The sequence below is a fragment of the Halictus rubicundus genome, chromosome 5 (genome assembly GCF_050948215.1).
Source record: "Halictus rubicundus isolate RS-2024b chromosome 5, iyHalRubi1_principal, whole genome shotgun sequence".
In the NCBI taxonomy this organism is placed as follows: domain Eukaryota; kingdom Metazoa; phylum Arthropoda; class Insecta; order Hymenoptera; family Halictidae; genus Halictus; species Halictus rubicundus.
Genome location: NC_135153.1, coordinates 10,657,240 through 10,679,774, shown reverse-complemented (window position 1 = coordinate 10,679,774; position 22,535 = coordinate 10,657,240). Strand labels below are relative to the sequence as shown.

Here is a 22,535-nt window from a genome sequence, read left to right as displayed (position 1 = left end):
CCGATTTATTAAAACTTTCGGAAGAAAAATCGGATCTGCTATACACCTCTTATTAACAAACTTATTTCGATGAAAATGTCGTATTTTTTCTCCACGCGTATGTTAATACAGTTTTAACAAGAATTTTTAACGAAGATTGTTCGAGCTGGTACGAAATCATCGACAGTCCACGCGCTAGAATTCATTTTCTGGGGCTAAGGTAAAGGACCCAATTACTGTGCCTATATTAATTATACTTATTTTTAAAGCATAATGAATATTAGAGAAGAGATATATGACATATATGTATTAACTGATTTTGAAGAAAACAATTCAATATCTCTTTTTTACTATTCATTATGTTTTAAAAACAACTATAATTAATACAGGCACAGTAATTAGGTTCCTTACCCTACGATACGTTTCTTGGAAGCCAACGAAGTTATTACGCGCCCTGACACGTTCTACCTCGTGTTCGGACAACAAAAAGCAAAAGTTAAACGCTTACGATTCCGCTTGAAACGTGAAAGACTCTCGAGTGAAATCTCGCGCGACCGTATGTACGACGGTTCCGAAAAGAAATAATTTATGACGCCATTCTATTCAGTTTAATTGCGGGTAAAAGTTTAATTTTCTCGCTTTAAGTTAGCCTTCGAATACTAGAAAAAATAATACTCTAACATTTAAACGAATACTCTAAAATAACAATGCAAATAATGATTCTCGAGTCAACGCTCGCGCGACCGTACCACGGCTCGAGAAGAAACGATAATTCACGCGCGCCGCGCCGCTGCTGCGAGGAAACGAGACGCGGCGAAGAAAGACGCAAGATGATACATTATTTATTTCCTACATTGGAACGCGTTTCCACGTTCCGCTGATAGGCGTGTTCACGGTTCACGATACAATGAGAAGAGAACAAGGCGAATTATAACGCGGCGAACCTTCATCAACGCCGCGGCTGTGTGCGTGGATCTTCTCGCGTCAACGTTTGCGTCAACGTGGCGTCAACGTTTTTTCGTCAACACCGTCATTGAGCTGACAGTCGCACTCGACAGTTCGGAGTAGCGCTGCATTCGAAAAATATTACGACCAAAAAAACAAGTTTTGTGAATGTCATAGGATAAAGGACCCAATTACTGAGCGACTATTGAAAAAGAGATATTAAATTTTTTTCATAAAAATCAGTTATATATACATATATATATATATATATATATATATATATATATATATATATATACTGATCCAATTGTTCTAACTTCTCAAAAAAATTCAAGTAGTATAGTCCAATATTGACAAAGTTATGCGATTTTTAAGAGCGTACGAATATTAGTTGGAGTCACTGTATATGCTTGAAAAATAATTAATGTAGTTATAGTAATTGATACCCCCACAGTAATTAGGTCCCTTTACCTATTAGTTTTGGAGTCGACTCGGTCGATTGGTAGGGATAGAATTAACGATACGAACTTACGAGTTCGCGTAAAAATTCGAAATGTTTCTATAAATATCGCCGCTGCGAATACTCGTCTGATGCAAGTTGGTTTCCAACTTTCGAAAACGTAGTTGTATCGTTTCGCAAGTAGTACTCGAATCATGTTATGAGAATGGTAAGAAGAGAATTCTTGCTAGAATTCGATTCTACGTAAAAGCATAACTGTCCAGTCAAATTCGAATGTACTCGCAAACCTTCTGGAACGCGTGGAACGTGGGCGAGGTACGGATAGGCATGCTCGAGCGTGTACATACATGTATTATACATGTGTATATCGATATGTCTAAATACCTGTCATCGTGAAGGCGTTTTAGATCGGTCATCTCGCGTTCGAATTTGAATTTGGACACCTCGCAGAGCAACGCGTCCCGCTCGCCGATGACCTCGTTGAGCTCCCGTTGCAGCCTCTCGATCTCCGCATATTGTCGGCTGATCAGTTGATTCTTCTCCTCGAGGATGGTCTCGACGTCGGGATCCAGGAGACCGGCCGGATCACCGACACTTCCCAGTACCGTGCTCATACCGTTTGTTTACTTTCACCCGAGGGTGCGCGCAGCACACGCGCGCGCGCGCTACTACACACAACAACAACAACAGCACACAGAGAGTGAGAGAGAGAGAGAGAGAGAGAGAGACACGCGCGCATACACAGTACACGGTAAGCACACGCACGCACGCGCGCGCGCGCGTTTACCCCGGTGCCCTGTGTTCGTTCGATGGCCAGCAGCTTCGCCCCGTGAACCAAGACGAATCGAATAGCTTTTACACGCCGATCACGGTAATCACCAACCGCGTTCGACTCGTATATCAGCACGCGGCACTCGCAAAAACCGGCCCGGCCCCATATCAACGCGATTATCACACAGAACGGACAGCCTGTCCGAAGAAAATACACAATGATCCATCGACGACGCAGCACCGTTTCATCGCGTACTCGCCATCTTGCGACTCGTGCCACCTCTCATGCTCGTGCTCGTGCTCGTACTTGCGCCAGTCCCGGTTCACGACCGTTCCCGTTCCAATTCCACTGGATCGTTTGTCCAGAAATACCCCCACGAGCCGCGCATGCGCCTCGCCTGCGCCCTGGAACTGGAGGGATCGTCGGCAAATCAGCGCCATCTGCACGCACATCCGCCAAACTTCGCCGCATCGCGTTCTTTCCCGCGTCAATAACTCGAACGATCATACTTTTGCATCTCTCTTTTCTATTTTGTTAGTTTTTTCATTTCCGCGTAGCATTTCCCAAGGAACTAGGAACGACTAATAGAACATTCTTCTGACTTTTGCAGAATGACAAATGAAAGCGTACAACTTCCAAGTGTTTCTTTTTCCAGTTGAAATTTGAAACCTAATCAACACCATCGGGGAAAGAGTCGGCAAATCGGTGCTGCACTACGAACAAGATTTCAGCCATTTTGTAAAACTAAAGAAAAATACATGAACATTCCTTGATGCTTGTATAATAAAGATCGCATTCCTAATTTTTCCTCAACCTCAATCTTTTACAAGAACAATTGCACAGGATTGCTACTGATTTAACCCCTTAGCCGTAGAAGCCAAGCAATCGTTGGCCTTGAGGATCACTGGCAATACTTCGACTCTTGCGAAACAAATTTTATTTTCTTAGTCGAAAACAAAATTTTCGCTCCAGTTTTCCTCGACGAGAAAAACATTGAAATTTGTCGGATTTCAATTCGAACTATATCTACGACAATAATTTCATAAACTCGGACAAATTAATTATTCTATTCCAGTAATGAAAAATGGAAGCAAGGAACGATTTTTAAATATCGACGAGCTATAGTTTGCAAAAATATTATCGACTTCTCGAGACGGTTGATCATCGAATATTTAAAAAATTAACAGGTATTAGCGGCGAAAGTATGTTGCAGCATAGGAAGAGCCGTGATATCGTCCGAAATATTTTTATCGCAGCGTACTGCGATTTCGAGCTGTGCACGAGGGAATGCGAAAAAATATGAGAAACCTAAAATAGATTCCCGGGAGTATTGTCTCACGCGACGTTTCGCACTTGCAAACGTGCTCTTCGTTAGGCGAAGAGGTCTGAAGTACCCCGTACATTCTTGACAAACTAACGAAATCGATGCGTACGCTATATTCCTGATACGGACACTTCGCAATTTTGCTCTAACGCGTCTGTATGGCAAAATACATGCATAGGTAATTCATAATTTTCTAAATACTAATTCTTATTTCATTGCTCGCTCTACAATAAAGAAGAAAAATCGGCAAAAATATCCGCAAATTGTTCGGAATAATATTTCAACGAATTTCCCGCATTCGAATCGGTGCGGCGATGTAAAAACGTTGCACCGACGCGTTTCTTGAATGTCGCGAAAATCTCGCGATACCATCGGAGCGAAGCACGCGTTCTCCACATTGCAAAAATAGGTTATCTTTCTACGCCGCGTTTCACTCCGTACTTTCGTCCTGGCAGGCAACTGGTACAACGCGTTCTGCTGGTGCAGCATTACGGGAGAGAAGAAAAAGGAAGTGGATAGTTGTTCGGCTCGTGTCCGAGAGATTATTGAGCCGTGTTCGTGACCGCGTGGCTGAGAAACAACCACCGAAAACCGTGGACGTGGTGTGCAGGTCGCGACGAAGCACCAACGGCCAACGAGAGATTCAAGAAGAGGGACACGAGACACCACTGTCCTTTAAACGGGAGGCGACCTTTAGAGCACGACGCGGAAACGTTGATAAACAGACATAACAGATTTCATGGCGTAAACACTCGTTGGGACCTGTGCAACGAGGGGAAAGAGGATGACAGTGTGTTTGGGACAGATTCGAATTACCGCGTGCAACGGAAGATCTATTTTCTCGGGAGTGATGTCTAGGTTATCCCGTTGGATTATCGTTCACATCGGCGTGCGATGAGATAGACATGGATATCTACCGCAAGAAACTCTCCGATTTCACGGTCGATCATCGTCCGATAGAACTCTTACGAATTTCTTCAGACGTGGCTCTCATGTGTTCATAACATAACAATGAAAGCGGCGTGCATGACTTGAACCAGGTTGTCATACCGTAACCGTTGACCTGAAGGTTATTGCTCAAACGTCCAGCGGACAAGTTTTCTTTTTCTTTTCAAATTGGTTTCTCACATCCCATGAAATTTCACAAGGAAGAGTCAAGCGGAAGTTTTACCATCGTCGTACTAAATTATAACAGCTTTATTTATTATTCTACTTGAGCGTGAGTTTATTAGCATTAAATAAGAATTGAAAGCAACATTTATTTACTCTTTCAAGTATGGTGCTATCAAAACAGTATGCGGTTGCAAATTACTCGTTTATCGGTACTTTATTTCTTTAGTATGTTTCATTCGATGCGTCGAGAATAAGATAAAATTGTTTTACGCAAGAGTTTTGCTGTTCGATCGATATTGAAAAGTGTTCTGAAATACCTATAACCTTACCGTGTTTTGTATTAAATATTCTGTTGTCTACGCTTAAAAGCAACTTGTGGAAAATAGAATTTAACAGATGTTAAGCTGTGATGTTCTGCAGTTTAATTTAAATACAGTGTTTGTGCCATTCCTTTCGTATGCAAGACATTGACCACGGTTGATGCTTCGTAGGCATTTCCATGAAAACTACAGAAATTTAGGACCTCCCTGAAAGAAACGTTGGCTATTAGTTAAGTTTTCGATATAGTAAGCTGTGGAAATTTATTGCAATCATGACAGAAATTACTATTCAAGATTTACAAAAACTTCTTATATACTTCTCAAAGAACACTTATCGAGCTAAGGATGCGGATAGTACGGTAATTTACTTTTTCTAATGGATAATTAACGGTAGAGAAACAATTAAGAGCAAACATGTTTGATTATATCGATAGATTAATCTTTATTGTTTCTCTATCATTCTTCCGCGAAAAGAAGCCGCATGAAAGCTTGTAGGGATTTATGTCCTGCTATGTGCCTTCTTTTCATGGACGAACGATACATGTATACCATATTTTTACAAGTATAAAGGATATTATTGTTTCAGAGCCAAGCAATTATGCAAAGATGTCTGCTACTCACTGACTTGGATTATACTCACTCTATAATAAACAATAATGGAGGTGATCTCAGTGCGCATTATCCTAGCCACCTTGTCATTCTAGAATATGAGAAGTATAGAAATCCAAATATGTGCGACACGCCACCACCACTGCCACGGACAACAGAAACTATATACGAAAGCATGTACGACCCGAATAAATTAAAGGAATTGATAAAGAGTGCAAGATTCGCCAGGTGTCGTTCAAGATTTCCACTGCCAGTAATATTGTATAAAGGAAGACACGTTTGTAGATCGGCTACATTGTCCGGCGGTCCTGAAATTTATGGTAGATCCGGGCTAGATTATTTGTTTGCCGGTAGCGAAGGAGTAGTCTCTATTCAACAACAAGTAGACGAAGCACGAGGTGGTGACTCTGTACTTAGCGACTGGCAATTGTTCGATAAAGTTAGACATCAAGATATCAAACTCCTGAAAACACTTAACGTGGGGACTATCATCGATTTCATGGTCGAGAAGAAAAAAGTTAAATTTGGAATGAAGTAAGAAAATCATCCCGTTTACGTTTACTTCTTGTCAGTCGAGTGAACAACTCTAATTTTATTTCTTTTTTCTACACAGTGTGACTTCCTCCGAGAAAGTAGACAAAGAGAAGAGGTACTCGGATTTCACCCTAATTTCACTGCCATATCCTGGATGTGAATTCTTCAGGGAGTTTAGAGAGAACGATTATCTGGCTAAGGGTTTAGTGTTCGATTGGTCTCAGACTCACGTAGATGCGCAGATTGGAGTGCCTGAAGATACAATTTCTACTCAGTTACGGATCAATTGGGAACAATACCAAGTCTGGGATCTAGTCAAGCTAACTCAAAATTATTTAAAACTGATATTAAGATACTTGAGCGATAGTAGCAATGGAATACTGATACATTGTATTTCCGGTAGGTTGTTTCCTTCTGTATAACTAATAAACAGGGTTCTGCTTCAACTAGAACTAACCAGTTGTTTTACCATTTTCAGGATGGGATCGCACACCGTTATTTATTTCGTTGTTAAGGATAAGTTTATGGGCTGACGGTGCAATACACACATCGCTGAATGCCTATCAAATTCTTTACTACACAATAGCATACGACTGGATGTTATTCGGTCACGACTTGGAGGACCGACTGAGCAAAGGAGAAGAGATATTTTTCTTCTGCTTTTACTTTCTGAAGCACATCCACGACGAAGAGTTCAGTATTCATCCGCGCCACAATAGGTCCAGACATACTGTTCTACGCAACGACAGTGACTCGCAGTTAGACAATGTTATGTTCGATAGTGAATCGGTAGTAACGCTGAGCTCGGTCAGCTCCAACTTAAGTCTGAATAGTTGGTGTAGCTCTGTTAGTCAGAACAGCAGGGATAGTCAAGATAATAATCCACCAGCGGTGTTTCACTGTGCTTCCACGGATAGTCAAGACGATTGTCATAGCAATGGGTTCGTTGAGAATTCTCCGAGTCCGATTGATTCTCTAAAACTGTCTCAATATACTCATCCTAACATGATTGTTTGATTTTTTCAGGAACGTTGTACCATGGTCTTTTTATCCATCGCCGAACAAGGAAGGCATCGCTCATGGATCACGGTCCCCTCTTCCTCCAAATAGAACTTCTCCCGTAGCAGTTCCTGTTCCCGGACGTCTTCGACAACGAAACGAATCTTCGTCGTCTGGTGGTTCCTGGCAGATGATATCAGGGACCGGCAGTTTGCGTGGTTCCACGACTGCCAATGCTCCCGTCACAGATGGACTAACGTCTTCTGGTTTAGCTTGCAAACCACTTTGCGAAACTTGTACAGGACACGCGTCCCAAGAATCGAGTACCACGATCATCGAGGACGAGGCGTGCTCGTCGTTGGCACAGTGAGTAATGAGTAGATCGTGGAACTTTGTGCACTTTTATACAATTGAATTTTCATTCAAATGGAAAATTTAAATCTGCATAAAGGTCCGCTAGTCTATCAACGAGAAAGATTATTTTCGATTTTTTCTTTCTTGAATACCAATACGAACACGAATCCTACATTTATGTTACGTTTCTCGTTTTAGATCTCGCAGGGAAAAGTTACAGTGTTTAAGAAGAATATTTTATAACGCTTACAGCCATACTGTCGGATTTCGAATGAAAGATAACTCCGAATCGAGCGGCTTCGGCCAGCTACTCGGTAATTTTGCCGAAAAAGTAGGAATCCTTTCCGTTCAACGCACATCGTTGTGACTATAAACATCATTGGTTTCCCCGCGATCATCGGTTCGTTGTTGTTGATTCCTTGATTCAATTCAGAATTTTATAAGAACGCTATTCAATGAGAATGAAACAATTGTACATTATCGTTTATGTGAATAACACATTGTTATACAAGATAAAGCGTGTTGTACGCTCGATATGAATAAAAATTTGATATTTTTGTATATATATTATATGTATATGTATATGTATATATATTTATATATATATATATATTTACATGTATATATGTATGTAAATAGGTGTGTGTTCACTTGTTCTTTCTTTATATTTATCACGTACATATATGTATACTTTTTACTACCGTCTGTATGAAATTAACGCTAGCACAGATGCGTAGTAATTAGAATTTTAAGGAGAATTATAAGAATGTTACAGTGTACGAAAATAATTCTAGTAGATCATTTCACCCTTGATTCGTTACTTATCTCAATAAAAAGGAAGCTACCGAATTCCTGGAAAACTACAAATTCAACACACGTACGATTCTGGAAGATTTCACGTACTCTCTGCACATAGGGCATTGCGATTTGGAGTTTAACCAGTCTGCGATGCAAAACCAACAAAACATATGACCACAGGGGGTAGCTGTTGTCGGTGCTTTCTCCAGACATAATTGACAAGTTTTGCTCTTTTCGTCGGTCGCGATAGGTTTCTCGATATAATTTCTGTTGTCGTTGTCCTGCCAAATTTTCAACGCGCATTGCGCCAATGTAGCGATTCCCAGTAATCTTAATCCCCAGCTGATACTATCGGTTGGACGACGTCCGTATACCTAATTGAATTCAAAACAAAATTGTACAGAGCGGACAAATTGGATTTCGAAAAGAAATGTCTTTTACGCTTGTTACCTTAGCATAATCGATCCCTGTTACTCTTTTTCCCAAACTATAGTATCGACCATACACATAAAAAAGTCCCTTGTGAATTAATATAAAAATAGGGATCATACTAGATAGTTTTGCTACGAGTACATTTAAAAATGTAACAGCAGCAGGAGTCAGTTCGCTGTGAGGATGATTAATTTTAGACTGTAGTCTCCTTAGTATTTTTAACAATGCTTTCTCTCCGAAGCATTCTAAAATGACTGATACTAGTCTTGCCTGTATAAGAAGCAAATGCCAAAAATTAATAATAATACAATAATGTGTTTCACATCTACGCGATCGCTACGTACAAACAGCGATGGGACTTTGCGGGCTTCTAAGTCGGCTTGTACAATTCCTGTGTACTCTTCGCCTAATGTTTGGTTTCCCATTCCCGATGTAAAGAAGAAGTAAAGCAATTTAAACGGTACATCCGATTGGATAAAGGGCAAAGTACCCGTTCGCCTTCCCACGATTTGTAAAAGATCGATGACCTTTTCTCGCAAGTGTTTAATAAAATCATCGTCTCTCTGATGCGATCGCAAAATTTCTGCCTCGCTCGCACATTTCAATTTTCTATGATGTCTCACCTCCATCTTCGTCAACAGTTTTCTATTTAAGCAATCATTTCGCGCATACTGCCGTAATCTATATATTGTTAACAAAACAATATCCCGGCTATTACAAGGATTATACTGAAAATAAATGGACAATATGTACACTTTAAGATAAGGCAAACATAACCTTAAGTGTGCAAGACAATTAGAACGCCTTTCCGTATGAAATTGCTGTTACGACTGCAGAGAAAATAATCCTTGGTTAATCCAGAGTTTTCTTTTCTCTTTCATTAAATTAATATTCGGCTACTTAACCGAACGACTACGAATGCAACAACGATAAACACGTCACAATAAAAAAGTAAAATATTATAAATAAAATATTATCGTATTGAACTGAATTGTTTGTTATTGTTCCCTATATTAATGCTGTGAAACGGCAGGTAACAAAAATGATTAATAATTATTTATATTTTTCTCATGTAAAATAGAGCGGACGATGTACGCCGTGGCGCCATCTAGTGTTGAAAATAGCGAAAGCAGAAAGAAGAGAGTAGAGAGGAAATCAGAGTGCTCACGCCACAGACGAGGTACAGAAGTAGACCAATTACCCAATGTATTTTTTTGTCTCACCTCCGCGGGGCTCTAGAGTCATCTAGAGTCAGAGTCCACTCTGTCTAGAGTCCCCTTACCATTTTTGTGTCACATCCTACCGTATCGCTCGGAACTAATATTGTGGAACCAATATCACAGATGAGATGTAGAAGTACGCCAGTCACCTACGGTGACATAATACGCACACGTTTATTTATACGTTTATATTAATGATAGTTAATAACCAAATATATATGAATGTATGACGAAATTTTTGGCCGCAGTATTTGAAAGACTAAATTAAGAACACGCGATATTTTCTATACAATTTATTATGTCCAAAATAAATATTGACCTTGAAAAAATGACGATAGTATTAAATAGCATTATTGTAAAGAAGGTTATCTCAAACGTAAGATATAATTATCATGGGATAATGATTATATTCTGTGAAGTCATGTAAAAGATATGAAACGCATTTGTTTATTTCATAGGGTATTATCTTTTACAGTATATCAATATTGGTTTTTAAAATAAATTTAATAATATTCGAGTAATTCATCGAGCAGCCTTAGTACTTAAGGAAGTATGTTTGAAAAGATATTGTATAACAATTTAGAAATAAATTATATTATATATTTTATTGTTGTCAACATCAGTGTACCAAAGATCATAAGATACATAAGATACATAACAGACTCCTATTACAGGAAATTAGGAATGATATTTGAACTCATACTTTAACTGCAAACGCCTAATGGGTACGTTCATTTCATTATTGTATCAGAATATGTAGATTTAGGCTTTGGCAATGCCTACCACACCACAAGCAAGGCGAGCACCAGCATTTCCTGTGGTTTTTGATAATTCGTGACCACCTTTGCCAAGATCATCTGGATCAGCATGGACCTGTTACAAAGAAAGAAACAATGGATATACGTAAATGCATACAAAATAAAATTGATTGATAAAAGCCTTTCTGACTTTAATGTATCATCTTACCACAAGAGTCCTGCCAATTATGCTGTATTCTCCTTTAAGCTGGATCAACTTATCAGTAATGTTAACATTGGCAACACCATCGGCTCCGGCTTCAACATTTCCTAAATCTCCAACATGACGGACATCTGCCTGGGGTCCACCATGTTCTTTTCCCAATGGATTAAAGTGAGGGCCGGCGCTAGTACATCCTGTTGAATTTTAATACAATTTCGAAAACAGAACAATTTTGAAAGCAGTCAGCTTCATTTGTTAAAACAATTAACATGATGCATGTACATGTCAAACAAATTAATTTAAAAAACAATACTCAAACAGATTCAAGGACTCTCAAAGTCAGAGTCAGAGGGTCATGATCTGTTGACCTCTAAATTAAGCAACTTTTATGTCACGCATGTAATTGATTCTTGAATCTATGCAAATACGTGTTTTATTCAATTACCACATTTAGAATTGTTCGACTACATTTCTATAAAGAAACGCGCATTATATAAATGAAGCATACCGTTAGTATTATCACCGAATTCGTGAATATGAAAACCATGTAGCCCTTTTTGCAAGCCGCTAACCGAGCCGGTGACCTTCACTGCACATGAATTATCCTATATAACAATTATATATTATGGATATAGATTATAAAATGGATAAAACGGTAAAATACACATCGAACATTCACGAACAATTGCTTACCGCTTGTTCGAAGAATAGGGTGCCTTTGGCATCGCCTTGAAGAACGCACACGGCTTTAACCATCGTCAGAGGATTCGCAACCGATCGGAACGATGAACACTAGCTGAATGTATCTTTCCTGCAACAGTTACCGGCGAATTACAGAATGTAATTATCGTTTTGCTGAATCACGGGCGCAAACACATTGGCGTACTGCGTAACAAGCACTTGACCAGATAAAACAGTGACCTTACCGTTTATTTGAACGCAATGGCGTATCGCACGAAGTTACGATCAATGGACCATTGATTTACGAAAACCAAGGCTGCGAGCAGAAATTGCACACGATCGCACAGCCTTCATGAAAAGAGGAATTAAAAGGTTTCGTTTCTATAGCGAACTCGAGGTAGCGTTCACTTCAGCTCACTTTATGCTAATTGTTATAGATTTTAAACATTAATTCGTATATCCTATGATAAAGAGATGCAGTTGTAGAGAGACGAAACTCCTGTCGAAATTTTTGCTATTTCTAATTCTGAAATATTCGACCTATAAAAAGACAGTAGTGCCCCTTCTGCAAGTTGACATCTCTGTTCTTCACATTGGTCTTTTGAATAAAGAAAGTGTACGCGGGAAATTGGAAACGTGGAAAGCGCGGCAATATTTGAAATACAACATGGTAGAGAACGGTAATCTCGTTTGTTCGTTACATATTGTTACATGTAATTTGCTCTTGTTATGTTACCACACGAAATGAGAGTGCTCACACTCGGGATTTTACTGTCCCCACTTTTCTGCATCATCTTTTTAGCCTGGAACAGATCCTGCATCATCTTGTTAGCCTGGAACAGAACCTGCATCAACTTTTTAGCCTGGACTCATTTACTCTCTGCCTGTATCAATTTATTATGAATTATCCTTAAGGTTCAGTTTATTAAATATTGAAATTGTAAAACTGAAACAATAACAAAAGTCTTAGTGCACGTTCCTATCATTCACTCTATATATGTTAAATAACTTTATATATGTATAAAAGTGTAAACAAGAAAGTGATCCAGGCGTTAAAACGAGTAAATATCTACATATGTAAATATCTACTTCCGTATCCCATCTTTTGTTTGAATTGCAGATTTTTGTTTTTGCAATCGTGGCGCTGTAGTCTACGGTCACAGGATCTCGATCATAGGTGAGAATGCTGTTTTTCATAGCATCTTTCAGGAGACAAGAGTGGGATGGAGAAGTGTTACGCAAGATAAAATGCAAATTCTATATTTGATATAATAAATGAAAAAGTACAGTTTATTTTTGTAACTAAACTGTACATCGGTTGTCACGTCTCATGACGGAAAATATAAATAAAAATGGATCATGAATGAAAATAACAAAGCAAATAACATGAGAAACGAAAAAATACCATGATTATATTCGCATCTATGTACATACATAGAATGAATATGGCGATTCCCTAAAAATGGGTTACCTTGTTATTACGAGTGACTGTGGACTCGGTTATCAAACATACGAAATGTTTCCGACTACGTGCCCGATAACAGGCGTCAGTTAGAGCATTAGTAATGCGCAAGTCGCTTAATAAATATGCGATTTGTATTATCTCTTTGTCCTTGCCGTGTAGGAGGACGATTACCACGATAAGTAGAACAATTTTGACAGGAAACTTGGTTAGCTGAACTGTTGGCGGAAAGTATAAGGGTACCCTGTTTTCGTAGTTACTAACGATAGGGTGCACTTTAAAGAGGAAGGATGCGCGAAATCAGGCTTCTGACGAACGTGAAAGTGGTTAAAATATAAACTGAAAAATGAGCTGGTTAAGAAATAGTCCGCTGAGGACTAGTTTCAGCAAGCAACGATCGAGAGACTCTCCACCAAAAGATGCTGATCCGTCGGCATGCTATGACAGTTTCTGTAAACATTGGCAGCAAGCTTATGAAATCATTTTGCACACATCTGTGAGTTCAATTTTCAAAGTTTTAGTAAAATTAGAAAGTGTTTCAAACGATGCTACATACTGTATGTTTTTTTTCTCGTTTAATTCTTTCATAAATGAGGAGAATGACAATACGATTGAAACTAAATACATCATTGAATTTGTACAGCCTCCGAAGGGAATACCAAACCAGGATGATGTTCTTGGGGTTGTCAATCACATAGATCATATGGTGACACTTTTAATACTGGAGTTACGAGACACAAGGACTTCTAATAATTTTCGGCAATCTACAACAGCGACCCACTCTCCTTGTTTGGAATATTTGTTAAGTGAAAACCTTCTTTGTAAGCTGTATGACTGGAGTGTACATACCGGAAGGTAGCAATTTTTTAAATAGTATGCATAGGAAGAATTAAATAAGTTCTAGTGTTCTATTCTATTTTCTGTTAACACGTTACATGTTATAGTTGGTCTCTACGGACCAGCAGTAGACTTTACGTTCATGCTACACTGCTGCGCCAGTTTTTATTTATGCACGGCTCTCTCCACTTGACAGTAGAGTATGACGTAAATGGAAAGTCAAGGAAAATGGGCTTGGCATTTAACGTGTTAAACGAGTTCTAATAGTATTTTAGTTTTAAATGTGGATTGTCATTTCAGATTTAACAATGCTGTACGTTTGGAACAATTAAAACTCTATGAACTTCTAGTATCACATAGTAGTATTCTTCTTGCCCATGAACCAGTCGCCAGACCATTGTTACGATTGCTCGAGGATTGCGCAAATGATATAATGCCATTAGAAGTAGAGAAGAAACTGGTAGTGTTATTAAATCAATTATGTGTCACTTTAATGCAGAACATGGCATTACTCGATTTATTTTTCCATCCAACAGCAGTAGGGAAAAACAAGTTGGTAGAATATGCATATTCCTTTTTAAAAATGTTTATCAATATACTTCCAATCGTTTTTAATATGGATGTACTTTTTCAGATTTATTATTTTCACATTATTGATACCACATGTACATAGAGAAGGTGGTGTGGGACAGCAAGCACGTGATGCCATGTTACTTTGCATGTCACTTTCCAAGAAAAATGATGAAGTTGGAGTGTATATTGCAGATCATTCTAATATATGTCCTGTATGTACTGTTTACAAAAATTAAATCAGTTCATAAATAGTATCTGAAAGTTTTGTCACATAAAACATGTAATACAAATTTTATTCAATCAGGTGTTAGCAACAGGTTTGAGTGGGCTGTATTCACTACTGCCTAGAAAGTTAGATATTGAGACAAGCGATTGGTATAGATTGACACCAGATGATGTTAATGATTTACCAGCATTAATGCATTTAATGAATTCTTTGGAATTTTGTAATGCTGTTGCACAAGTTGCACATCCTATGGTTCAAAAACATTTATTGGAATTTCTATATCATGGTTTTTTGGTACCTGTAATGGGACCAGCTTTGTTACAGGTCAGTATTTACATATTTTGTATTGTTTGCTTTAATAAGAAACACATACATATTTTTGTAATACGTATTTTAAGGGATATAAGTAATTACATATGCAAAAGTTACTATGGTGCAATTATAAAGGGTGTTATTATAGTTCATATTTACAGGCAATCTTTTTATATTCTATTTGCATGTGGTGAAAGAAGGTATTTACAAGATATTCATTAAAATTTAAAACGTTCTTGACTAATTTTTTCATATTTTTTTATAGAAATGGTAGATAGATCAATTTTTCACATCTATTGATTTAAAATATTTACTAAATAACATATACACTTTCAAAGAATTTTTATCGAATCGACTTTTATAGGAACATATTTGTTTACTGTCTTAGTTGCAATATATGTTGCCAAACGCATATCGCATTGTCAGTATGGTGATGGTAAATCTAAATTTTCATGGCTAATCCATAACATTCCAATCGTTTATATTGTAATATGGTTTTGGTGACAGTCCAATGACATTTTTATGGTATTTAGGATTCTCTTGGTTTGACCATAGACCAACTAGATGAACAAGAACATTGGGTTAGTACAAAACATATTAATTAGTGTGACAATTTAGTACAGCAAATAGAATTTCAGTAAAGCATAAATGAAAGAATTCTGCATGCATGTAAAGATATATTTTTCATTTAATAATGAAGACATGTCTAATTGTGAAAATATATTAAACGTATATATAATGAGAATTAATTAAGGAATATTTAAGCTTTTACTGAAATACTATGCTTAACTCTACACATTGCAAGTACATTTAACAATTACAGTAACTTATGAACTGCATATATTCAAATGACATTCTTAAAAGTTTAAATGTAATCATTTCATAATAGAAAAAAGATCCATGTTTTTGTAATATATTTTCAATTTCTCTCTTCGTATAATTATTATGAGAATATGTCGTTCATGAGCTACAAGTATGTTTTTCATACATTTCAGTCATAATTCATAAAAATTGTAATATTTATCATTTTTCTTGCTTTTGACATTGTAAAAAAATGCTGTGTTATTCACCTAATATAAATAGTACTTATGTTGGCTGTTCCTGCCATTCTTAATTGTAGATATGTGTAATACAATCATATTATGGTACAAGATGTATATCAATGGTGACCAAACCTTATCATTATAAAAGATATTTTTTATTGCAAATTAGAATACTCGAGACCCGTATGTCTAATATATGCTAAGATTATAGAGCGTAGTTTGGTCACCTTGAATTTATACTACTTTCTGTAGCATCACTCATTGTAAGGTACGAAATATTGAACCACTGTGTCCAGATGTTACGCTTAAACAAAATTCCAAATCATGTTGTTATTTCAAAATTACTTCAAGTTAACAAAGTGCAGTGTGTGTTCGTTTTTCATTGAATTAATTAACTTCTCGCATATTTCTTACAGACTAATATCCTTCTTTTACCACAAAATAAAACCTTTGTATATTATGTTGTATTAATACCTGAAATATATCAGTTCATAATTCTAATGATTAATTTATTAACAAGCTTGTTTTCTTAAATAAAAATTTCTAATATGTTAAACTAAACTTTTTAAATGTTTTTTAACATTTCTTTAAAGACATAATTATCTCGTATGAATTTGTACAACGTTATGGATGACTAATCTCTTATTATTACAGACAACTGTGGATGAATTAGTTGCAGCTACAGCTTACTTTGACTTATTTCTTCGATCTGTAACCGAACCTGGTCTTCTACGATCGCTTGTGCGATTTCTCCTAGAAGACAATTACGATGAGTACAGAATACTAGACACTCTTATTCAAAGGATATCATCGAGATCAAGGGTATGTTAGCAATATTGAGAAATGCCACCAACAGTATTGTTAACAGTTAACAGTTAAGTTAAAACTTTCTTGTAACATTCTTTTATTTCAGTTATGCATTGTTACCCTGGCACTGTTTGAAACTTTGGTCAACTTGAATTGCGAAGATGTAATGTTGGAACTGTGCCTGGCTGCGTTGAGTCCTTGTTCTCATGTGATGCTCTCCCAGCGTAGAAGATTGAGAGACGTAGATCCGTTCGGCCGTGCTGCTGAGAAGTTTTTGTCATTGACACCATCGTGTTGTTCACCGCTTGCATCTGTAAATTCTCAATTCAATTCTTTACCTAACAACACCACTCAGGAGAAAAATTCAAACGCCACGTCCGAGTCGTTCAAATCATTGTATGCGTCTATAAATTACGGTGCAAGGATATCGGACAGTTTGTATGGAAATTATCATGCATATCTATGCGATGCTCGGCAAAAAATAAGAGCTTGCCGCATCGCTTGCTCCAATTGGTCATATCAGTATAACGGAGAGCTGCCAAATCAAAGTACTACCGGTAGTGAGACAACGTTGACAGACGACGCTACGTCGATAGACCACGCACAGAAGAAAATTGAAGCGACCAAGACTTTATCATTAGAAAAATTAAAACAGTCAACGGTTTCAAGCGACATCACCGAAAACTCATCGATAGACAATATTTTAATTAACATTCAAACGTTGTTGGATGGAAAAAAGATGAACATGAAGGAAGAAGAAGAAAAACTGGAGGCAGAAGTAGCTGGTATAGGATTGTCGTTAGAGGAACAAGCGAAATTGGACGCAGACATAGCTGAATTATTAAACGAAGACGTTGGGATCACAGACTCTGCCAAGGAGATTTCGTTAACGGATAAAAAGGAACCTGACAGTGGTATTGATGACTCTAATACTGCGATGAACTCGCTTTTATCGTTGGGAGAAAGCAGCGGATACGAAAGTTTCGCGTTCAAGGGTTCGTCGGAGTCAACTCCAGATAATGAACCGAACGAAGATAGAGCGAGCGAACAAGACAAAACAGACATCGAATTGAACAAAGAAGGTGGCATCCTTCTGCATAATGTTACGGATTCTAGTTCAACAGCGGCAGAAGAATTAACAACGACTAAACAAAGTAAAGATACTTATCGTCAAGATGTATTTAATGGGCAGCCTAATGTCGGTATATTTTTGGACGTTCTCCTAAGGAAGCTAGAGTGCATGACAAGTAATAATTTATATGTTAATTTACATTTAACTGGTCTTATTAGTAGATTGGCGATATACCCGCAACCTCTGTTGCAATCGTTTCTCTTAAATCATTCTCTGGTGTTTCAACCCAGTATCCGATCGCTTTTTCAGGTTTGTAACTATAAATCACATGAAGATAATCGATCAATCTTTGCCGGTTTTTTTTTTACAAATGATACTGTTCTTTAGGTACTTGCCTCATTAAAGCATAAGATAGATCAATTTCTCTCTCAACATAACAATGTAGACGTATTAGTAGAACAAGCACGATTGTTTCTAATTAGTCGTGAAGATAAGTTAGTGAATGCCAGAAAAAATGCATTAGAAGCGGCCGCATACTCTGCGCCTGTTAAAAGAAATTCTTTGAGTGGAGAGCCGTTCTCAAGAGGTACGATTTGTTATACAATTATTTATATAATATAATATTAGGTTGTAACATATGATATGTCCAATTTTTACCAGCAATTTTAAATAAATTGTTAATTCCATTTGTATAAAAATTCAGAAACTTATGAGCATTTTCTGGTTTCACGAATCAAGGAATTGTTGAAACAGTATTTGTAGAATTTATTAACACCAAGCCTCTGAATTTTTTGGAAAGTAGATTTGGACAAACTTGCAACTAAAACGTATAGATTGTAAGCATTAAAAGAATTCAATATCAAACAAATTAATCGAAAAGTTCATATATTACAATCGAGTATGATATAGTCTTTTGTACTTCAATTAGTATTTCTTTTCATATGTGCGCACGTTTACATAAGTTAATATAGTATTATCTTAACATCTGTTTTGCATTCTGGAAGTATTCAAACGATGTAGGTATAATCATCAAAACATTCATAAACGTGAACAATGCGCAAATATTAAATGTAAAAGTTATGTCTGAAGATGTTATGTTTTCAGGCGAAAGCAAGAGGTGGAGTTTTACATCATCCTTTACGCAAATGCTTAGAAGATCAAGTGGTAATCCTGGTCCAGGTAGTTTGGTCAGTGCTATTAATCAACCAGCTGGTGCATCGGAAGATCAGTTAGAAGTTATTGGACATAGTTCCGGATACCGGTAAATATTCCTAAAATTATATCGCATACAGGGTGTTCACATGCTATTGCTAGCCAGCGTGCAAATAATAAATATTAGAAATAAATGAAAGAGGAAAAGGTAATACTGCTTTTTGCAAGCAATGTAATGGTGTACGCAAATTTTTTTAAATCCCTTGAAGGTCATACAAGACCAGAAATGGAAGAAACATTTTTAATACTTTATACAAAAATAGTGCAGACAAAAAAATACATTACGTTTCTTGCATAATACACTATTACTTTTTCCTTTCTCATCTTTTCTTAATGTTTATTACTTGCACGAAAAACGCTAGCTAGTAATAGCATGAACATCCTGTATGTGTTTAATGAAAATGAACTCGTCATTGGAGCCTTGGCCAAAATCTGTTATTATACCAGATTAATTATTCCAAAAAACCGTTAACTTATCAATATCAATTGTATTAATAGAATTTTTAATTGAACAGGTATTACACGAAAACTTCTTGGGAATCCCCAAACGAAGTAAGTCCAGTACAAAATGTGGTGTTATGCGCGGTTATATTAGACGAATGGCTAAAAGAATTAGCTGCTATTACACAGGAACATGCCATTATGTCCTTTACACATAGCTTGGAATCTAAAGTGTAATATGTAAGATGATCATGCTTACAAATTAAACATTAGTCGACAATAGGAGAATAATATTTAAAACACTTTCCCCTTTTACAGGGTTTTCATAAGTAAATATGTGATATATTGTTAAATTCGTAAATCATAAGTTCACATTCTATTGTTTAGACTGCTTTTACCTGGAGTTATTGTTCAATGAAATGTAAAAATAGTATACAAAATGTTACTGCAGATGCAAAGGAAAAAAGAATAATCACAATGTTTTATTTTACAAATATAGATATTACAGATCGAGTAATTGTCCTCCGAATTTGTACATACAATTTTACTTCTGTTAATGTTGCCGCTCACACACAGATTCTCATTTTGCGTTAATAGAAGAGTATAATGTAACAAACTTTCTGTAATAGACGTTTTCCGAGTACTAATTTGCTAATAAGCGAAGTCAGCCGAATTTTATTGCAAAAACTGACATTTAGAGCAATTTCCTGTTCAATGCACGTATATTATTACACGGTTTATTGATTTTTATAACGTACGTCTTAAAATAGACGCAACGATTTCATACCGCAGATACTAAAAAAAATATACTTAAATTGAAAAAGTGCCAAGTTAATACATTAATACACTATAATATATATTTAACATTTTGGAAATTGTTCCAAATGTTTTTCACAACTTAACGATCAAATAATTTGTACGAAAAATTAGTTTTATATAAGGAACGAGTAATATACATAGGCATGCAACATTAAAATATTTTACACTTAACGTCAGCGCATACTATAAAACAATTAGAATGCCTGTTTTTATTATTCGTACTTAATTTATTATATGAACAAACTTATGCAATGATTGATCAACTTATGTACAGAAATAGATTTTAAAGATTCAGTAGCACAATATGTATGTTGGGTTCGCGCAAATAAGATGTCATTTTCTCAAATAAAATCTCAATGATATGTAGTTTCTTTCGAACGTTATAATTTACGCAAAATAATTTCTACATTACTCTGCATATCTTTTTAACGATTAGCCAATTTTATTATACTAGATTTATAAATCAATAAATTATAGTTTTATTTGAAGAGATGACACTTCATATGCATCAATCTAATATTATGTAGATATAAATTTATACCTCAGATTATGAATTTTTAGGTACGTTTAGGTAAAAATTAATGTGTAAGTCTAACTAAGTTGAAAGGATTTAATAACATAGAATACATTTAATGACATTCATATTTTATATCAGTCGACTTTACTAATTACGCAGTAATTTTATTCATCCTATATTGTACATAGCATAAAACATAATCAATTTTCACGTCATAAAAAATAAAAACATAAATATTACCTGCAATAAAATATAACAAACTGAAAGTCAATACTTGCCAATGTTATTGCACAAATATTTAATGCTTGCCTGAGTACGAATAACATATCAAATATTAATGCATCAACTAATTGAGCTCAATTTTTGTTAATAAACATTAGGCATCAATATGTATATATTGATATCAGTGCAATTATTAATAAATTGTAATAATTAAGTGGCAATTACTGGCAGTGATAGTGCAAAATGTACATCAAAAAATATTATGATTATATATTGTGTTAAGAACTTATTGAACAAAATATTTTTTGATCACTTTAAGATTTATATTTAGTATAAAATACTTGCCGTAATGTGATATTAAACTAGGGCCTCAGTAAATTTCTCGAGTTCTAATATTTTTACTTCGGTTTTGTTTAAAAAATATTGAATGCATCTAAAATATCTCAGCAATAATATTGAAAAAAAATGACGTGTGATTAAATATTATTATCAGTTTTATATAATTTAATAACTGCTTCAAGTGTTTGATTATAATGCATGTCATGATGATATTATTTTATTCAATCATATTAACAACTTTCAACATAATAATAACACTAATAATTTGTTTGTGCTGACAAGAAATCGTTGATAGTAAATAATTTATTAATAGCAACGGTTTAGTGATTGCTTCGATAAATTTTTAAATGTAATCTGTTATTTCTTAGAAATACTTTTATAATTTGATATAATCCATCAAATACATGCAGTATTTTCAAACAACTACATGTGCTTGACGTTTTACTGAAGAAAAATATTTAATATTTATTATTAATTTAACTTGCTTTTCTGTTATGTTTAAAATTGTTGATATATTAAAAGAATGAAATAGTCTATTGTAATTATTTGAGGATTTTAGGGATTTAGAATTGCATGTATGTAACTCCATTGGTGTGTTTTTAAATATTTATGTAGAAATATTCTCTGTATAATTTAGTTTATTATTTATAATAAACTACGAATTATGCAGTAAAATACAAAATAAAATTTTTTAATTACGTCATAAAAGAATATTATTCTTTGTATGAATTTGCATACATGCATTTCTACTTAATTTCGAAGTATGCTAATTTTTATTGTAGTACATTTTGCTATGATCGATTTGTTACGGAAAAATTATATAATTACAAAGTAAGTTTTTGTTGATTAAATATTGATTTCATTCTAATAATATAGTTATTATAGTTATACAAATTGGATCACGCAAAGTATAATGTACATACATATAAATTTTGAGAAACTATAATGTTATCCATCTGAATTGTACATTGTAAATGTAATATAAAATAGAGCATATATTATTGTGTTATAATGGAGTTGTTTTAATAAAAAACAATGTGCAAAAATTTAACTTATGACAAATGAAGGCATACCATTTTTTATTCCCAATAGATTGTACTTTTTTTTATTTGAAGCATGATGTTTTAACACCTCTACGCAAAAAAGCAATTAA

General features: G+C 35.7%; 5 protein-coding genes across 10 annotated transcripts in view; 2 read left to right on the top strand and 3 right to left on the bottom strand.

Moving 5' to 3' along the window:
• Positions 1-2,010, bottom strand: part of Siz (Brefeldin-resistant Arf-GEF family protein schizo) — an 81,031-nt gene extending 79,021 nt beyond the window's left edge. The window contains exon 1 of one of the 2 annotated variants that reach the window (XM_076788285.1): positions 1,769-2,010. In XM_076788285.1, coding sequence (XP_076644400.1) covers positions 1,769-1,998 — 230 coding nt within the window. In that variant the 5' untranslated portion in view covers positions 1,999-2,010. The remainder of the gene's footprint in view (positions 1-1,768) is intronic. The other variant, XM_076788288.1, reaches the window with a different exon arrangement.
• A 1,470-nt stretch (positions 2,011-3,480) lies between these two features.
• Edtp (Egg-derived tyrosine phosphatase) lies at positions 3,481-8,197 on the top strand. 2 transcript variants are annotated; one of them, XM_076788282.1, is made up of 7 exons: positions 3,481-3,658; positions 3,936-5,272; positions 5,500-6,056; positions 6,136-6,455; positions 6,535-6,997; positions 7,083-7,421; positions 7,608-8,197. In XM_076788282.1, the coding sequence occupies exons 2-7, from the start codon at positions 5,186-5,188 to the stop codon at positions 7,774-7,776; spliced, it is 1,935 nt and encodes a 644-aa protein (XP_076644397.1). In that variant the 5' UTR covers positions 3,481-3,658; positions 3,936-5,185; the 3' UTR covers positions 7,777-8,197. The 2 variants fall into 2 exon arrangements, with proteins under 2 accessions (XP_076644397.1, XP_076644398.1); XM_076788283.1 differs by lacking the exon at positions 3,481-3,658 and having other exon boundaries at positions 3,695-4,699; positions 5,085-5,272.
• Pex10 (peroxisomal biogenesis factor 10) lies at positions 8,050-9,807 on the bottom strand. Its single transcript, XM_076788284.1, has 4 exons — positions 9,417-9,807; positions 8,984-9,320; positions 8,658-8,909; positions 8,050-8,581 (listed from the first exon to the last, which is right to left on the bottom strand). Exons 2-4 carry the CDS (start codon positions 9,266-9,268, stop codon positions 8,270-8,272), a joined length of 849 nt encoding a protein of 282 aa, XP_076644399.1. The 5' UTR covers positions 9,269-9,320; positions 9,417-9,807; the 3' UTR covers positions 8,050-8,269.
• A 630-nt stretch (positions 9,808-10,437) lies between these two features.
• Positions 10,438-11,863, bottom strand: LOC143354296 (superoxide dismutase [Cu-Zn]-like). Its single transcript, XM_076788281.1, has 5 exons — positions 11,746-11,863; positions 11,513-11,630; positions 11,328-11,424; positions 10,826-11,013; positions 10,438-10,732 (listed from the first exon to the last, which is right to left on the bottom strand). Exons 2-5 carry the CDS (start codon positions 11,573-11,575, stop codon positions 10,622-10,624), a joined length of 459 nt encoding a protein of 152 aa, XP_076644396.1. The 5' UTR covers positions 11,576-11,630; positions 11,746-11,863; the 3' UTR covers positions 10,438-10,621.
• Positions 11,864-12,651: 788 nt separating this feature from the next.
• On the top strand, positions 12,652-22,437 carry LOC143354295 (FHIP family protein AGAP011705). 4 transcript variants are annotated; one of them, XM_076788277.1, is made up of 13 exons: positions 12,652-13,458; positions 13,606-13,817; positions 14,100-14,351; positions 14,434-14,584; positions 14,677-14,922; positions 15,299-15,346; positions 15,444-15,491; positions 16,608-16,775; positions 16,867-18,141; positions 18,220-18,418; positions 18,937-19,093; positions 19,560-19,725; positions 19,804-22,437. In XM_076788277.1, the coding sequence occupies exons 1-12, from the start codon at positions 13,309-13,311 to the stop codon at positions 19,720-19,722; spliced, it is 3,069 nt and encodes a 1,022-aa protein (XP_076644392.1). In that variant the 5' UTR covers positions 12,652-13,308; the 3' UTR covers positions 19,723-19,725; positions 19,804-22,437. The 4 variants fall into 4 exon arrangements, with proteins under 4 accessions (XP_076644392.1, XP_076644391.1, XP_076644393.1 ...); XM_076788276.1 differs by having other exon boundaries at positions 12,653-13,458; positions 19,560-22,437; XM_076788278.1 differs by lacking the exon at positions 15,299-15,346 and having other exon boundaries at positions 12,653-13,458; positions 19,560-22,437.
• The last annotated feature ends 98 nt before the right edge of the window (positions 22,438-22,535 follow it).

Coding starts and splice junctions, on each gene's coding strand:
- Edtp (XM_076788282.1), top strand. CDS start 5,186: ATGACAGAAATTACTATTCAAGATTTACAAAAACTTCTTATATACTTC. Junction 6,456..6,534: donor ACTGATACATTGTATTTCCG/GTAGGTTGTTTC, acceptor TACCATTTTCAG/GATGGGATCGCACACCGTTA. Junction 7,422..7,607: donor GCGTGCTCGTCGTTGGCACA/GTGAGTAATGAG, acceptor TTCTCGTTTTAG/ATCTCGCAGGGAAAAGTTAC.
- Pex10 (XM_076788284.1), bottom strand. CDS start 9,268: ATGGAGGTGAGACATCATAGAAAATTGAAATGTGCGAGCGAGGCAGAA. Junction 8,910..8,983: donor GCAAAGTCCCATCGCTGTTT/GTACGTAGCGAT, acceptor CTTCTTATACAG/GCAAGACTAGTATCAGTCAT. Junction 8,582..8,657: donor CAGGGATCGATTATGCTAAG/GTAACAAGCGTA, acceptor GAATTCAATTAG/GTATACGGACGTCGTCCAAC.
- LOC143354296 (XM_076788281.1), bottom strand. CDS start 11,575: ATGGTTAAAGCCGTGTGCGTTCTTCAAGGCGATGCCAAAGGCACCCTA. Junction 11,425..11,512: donor CCCTATTCTTCGAACAAGCG/GTAAGCAATTGT, acceptor ATTGTTATATAG/GATAATTCATGTGCAGTGAA. Junction 10,733..10,825: donor TAATTGGCAGGACTCTTGTG/GTAAGATGATAC, acceptor TCTTTGTAACAG/GTCCATGCTGATCCAGATGA.
- LOC143354295 (XM_076788277.1), top strand. CDS start 13,309: ATGAGCTGGTTAAGAAATAGTCCGCTGAGGACTAGTTTCAGCAAGCAA. Junction 13,459..13,605: donor AAATCATTTTGCACACATCT/GTGAGTTCAATT, acceptor GAATTTGTACAG/CCTCCGAAGGGAATACCAAA. Junction 14,585..14,676: donor ATCATTCTAATATATGTCCT/GTATGTACTGTT, acceptor TTATTCAATCAG/GTGTTAGCAACAGGTTTGAG.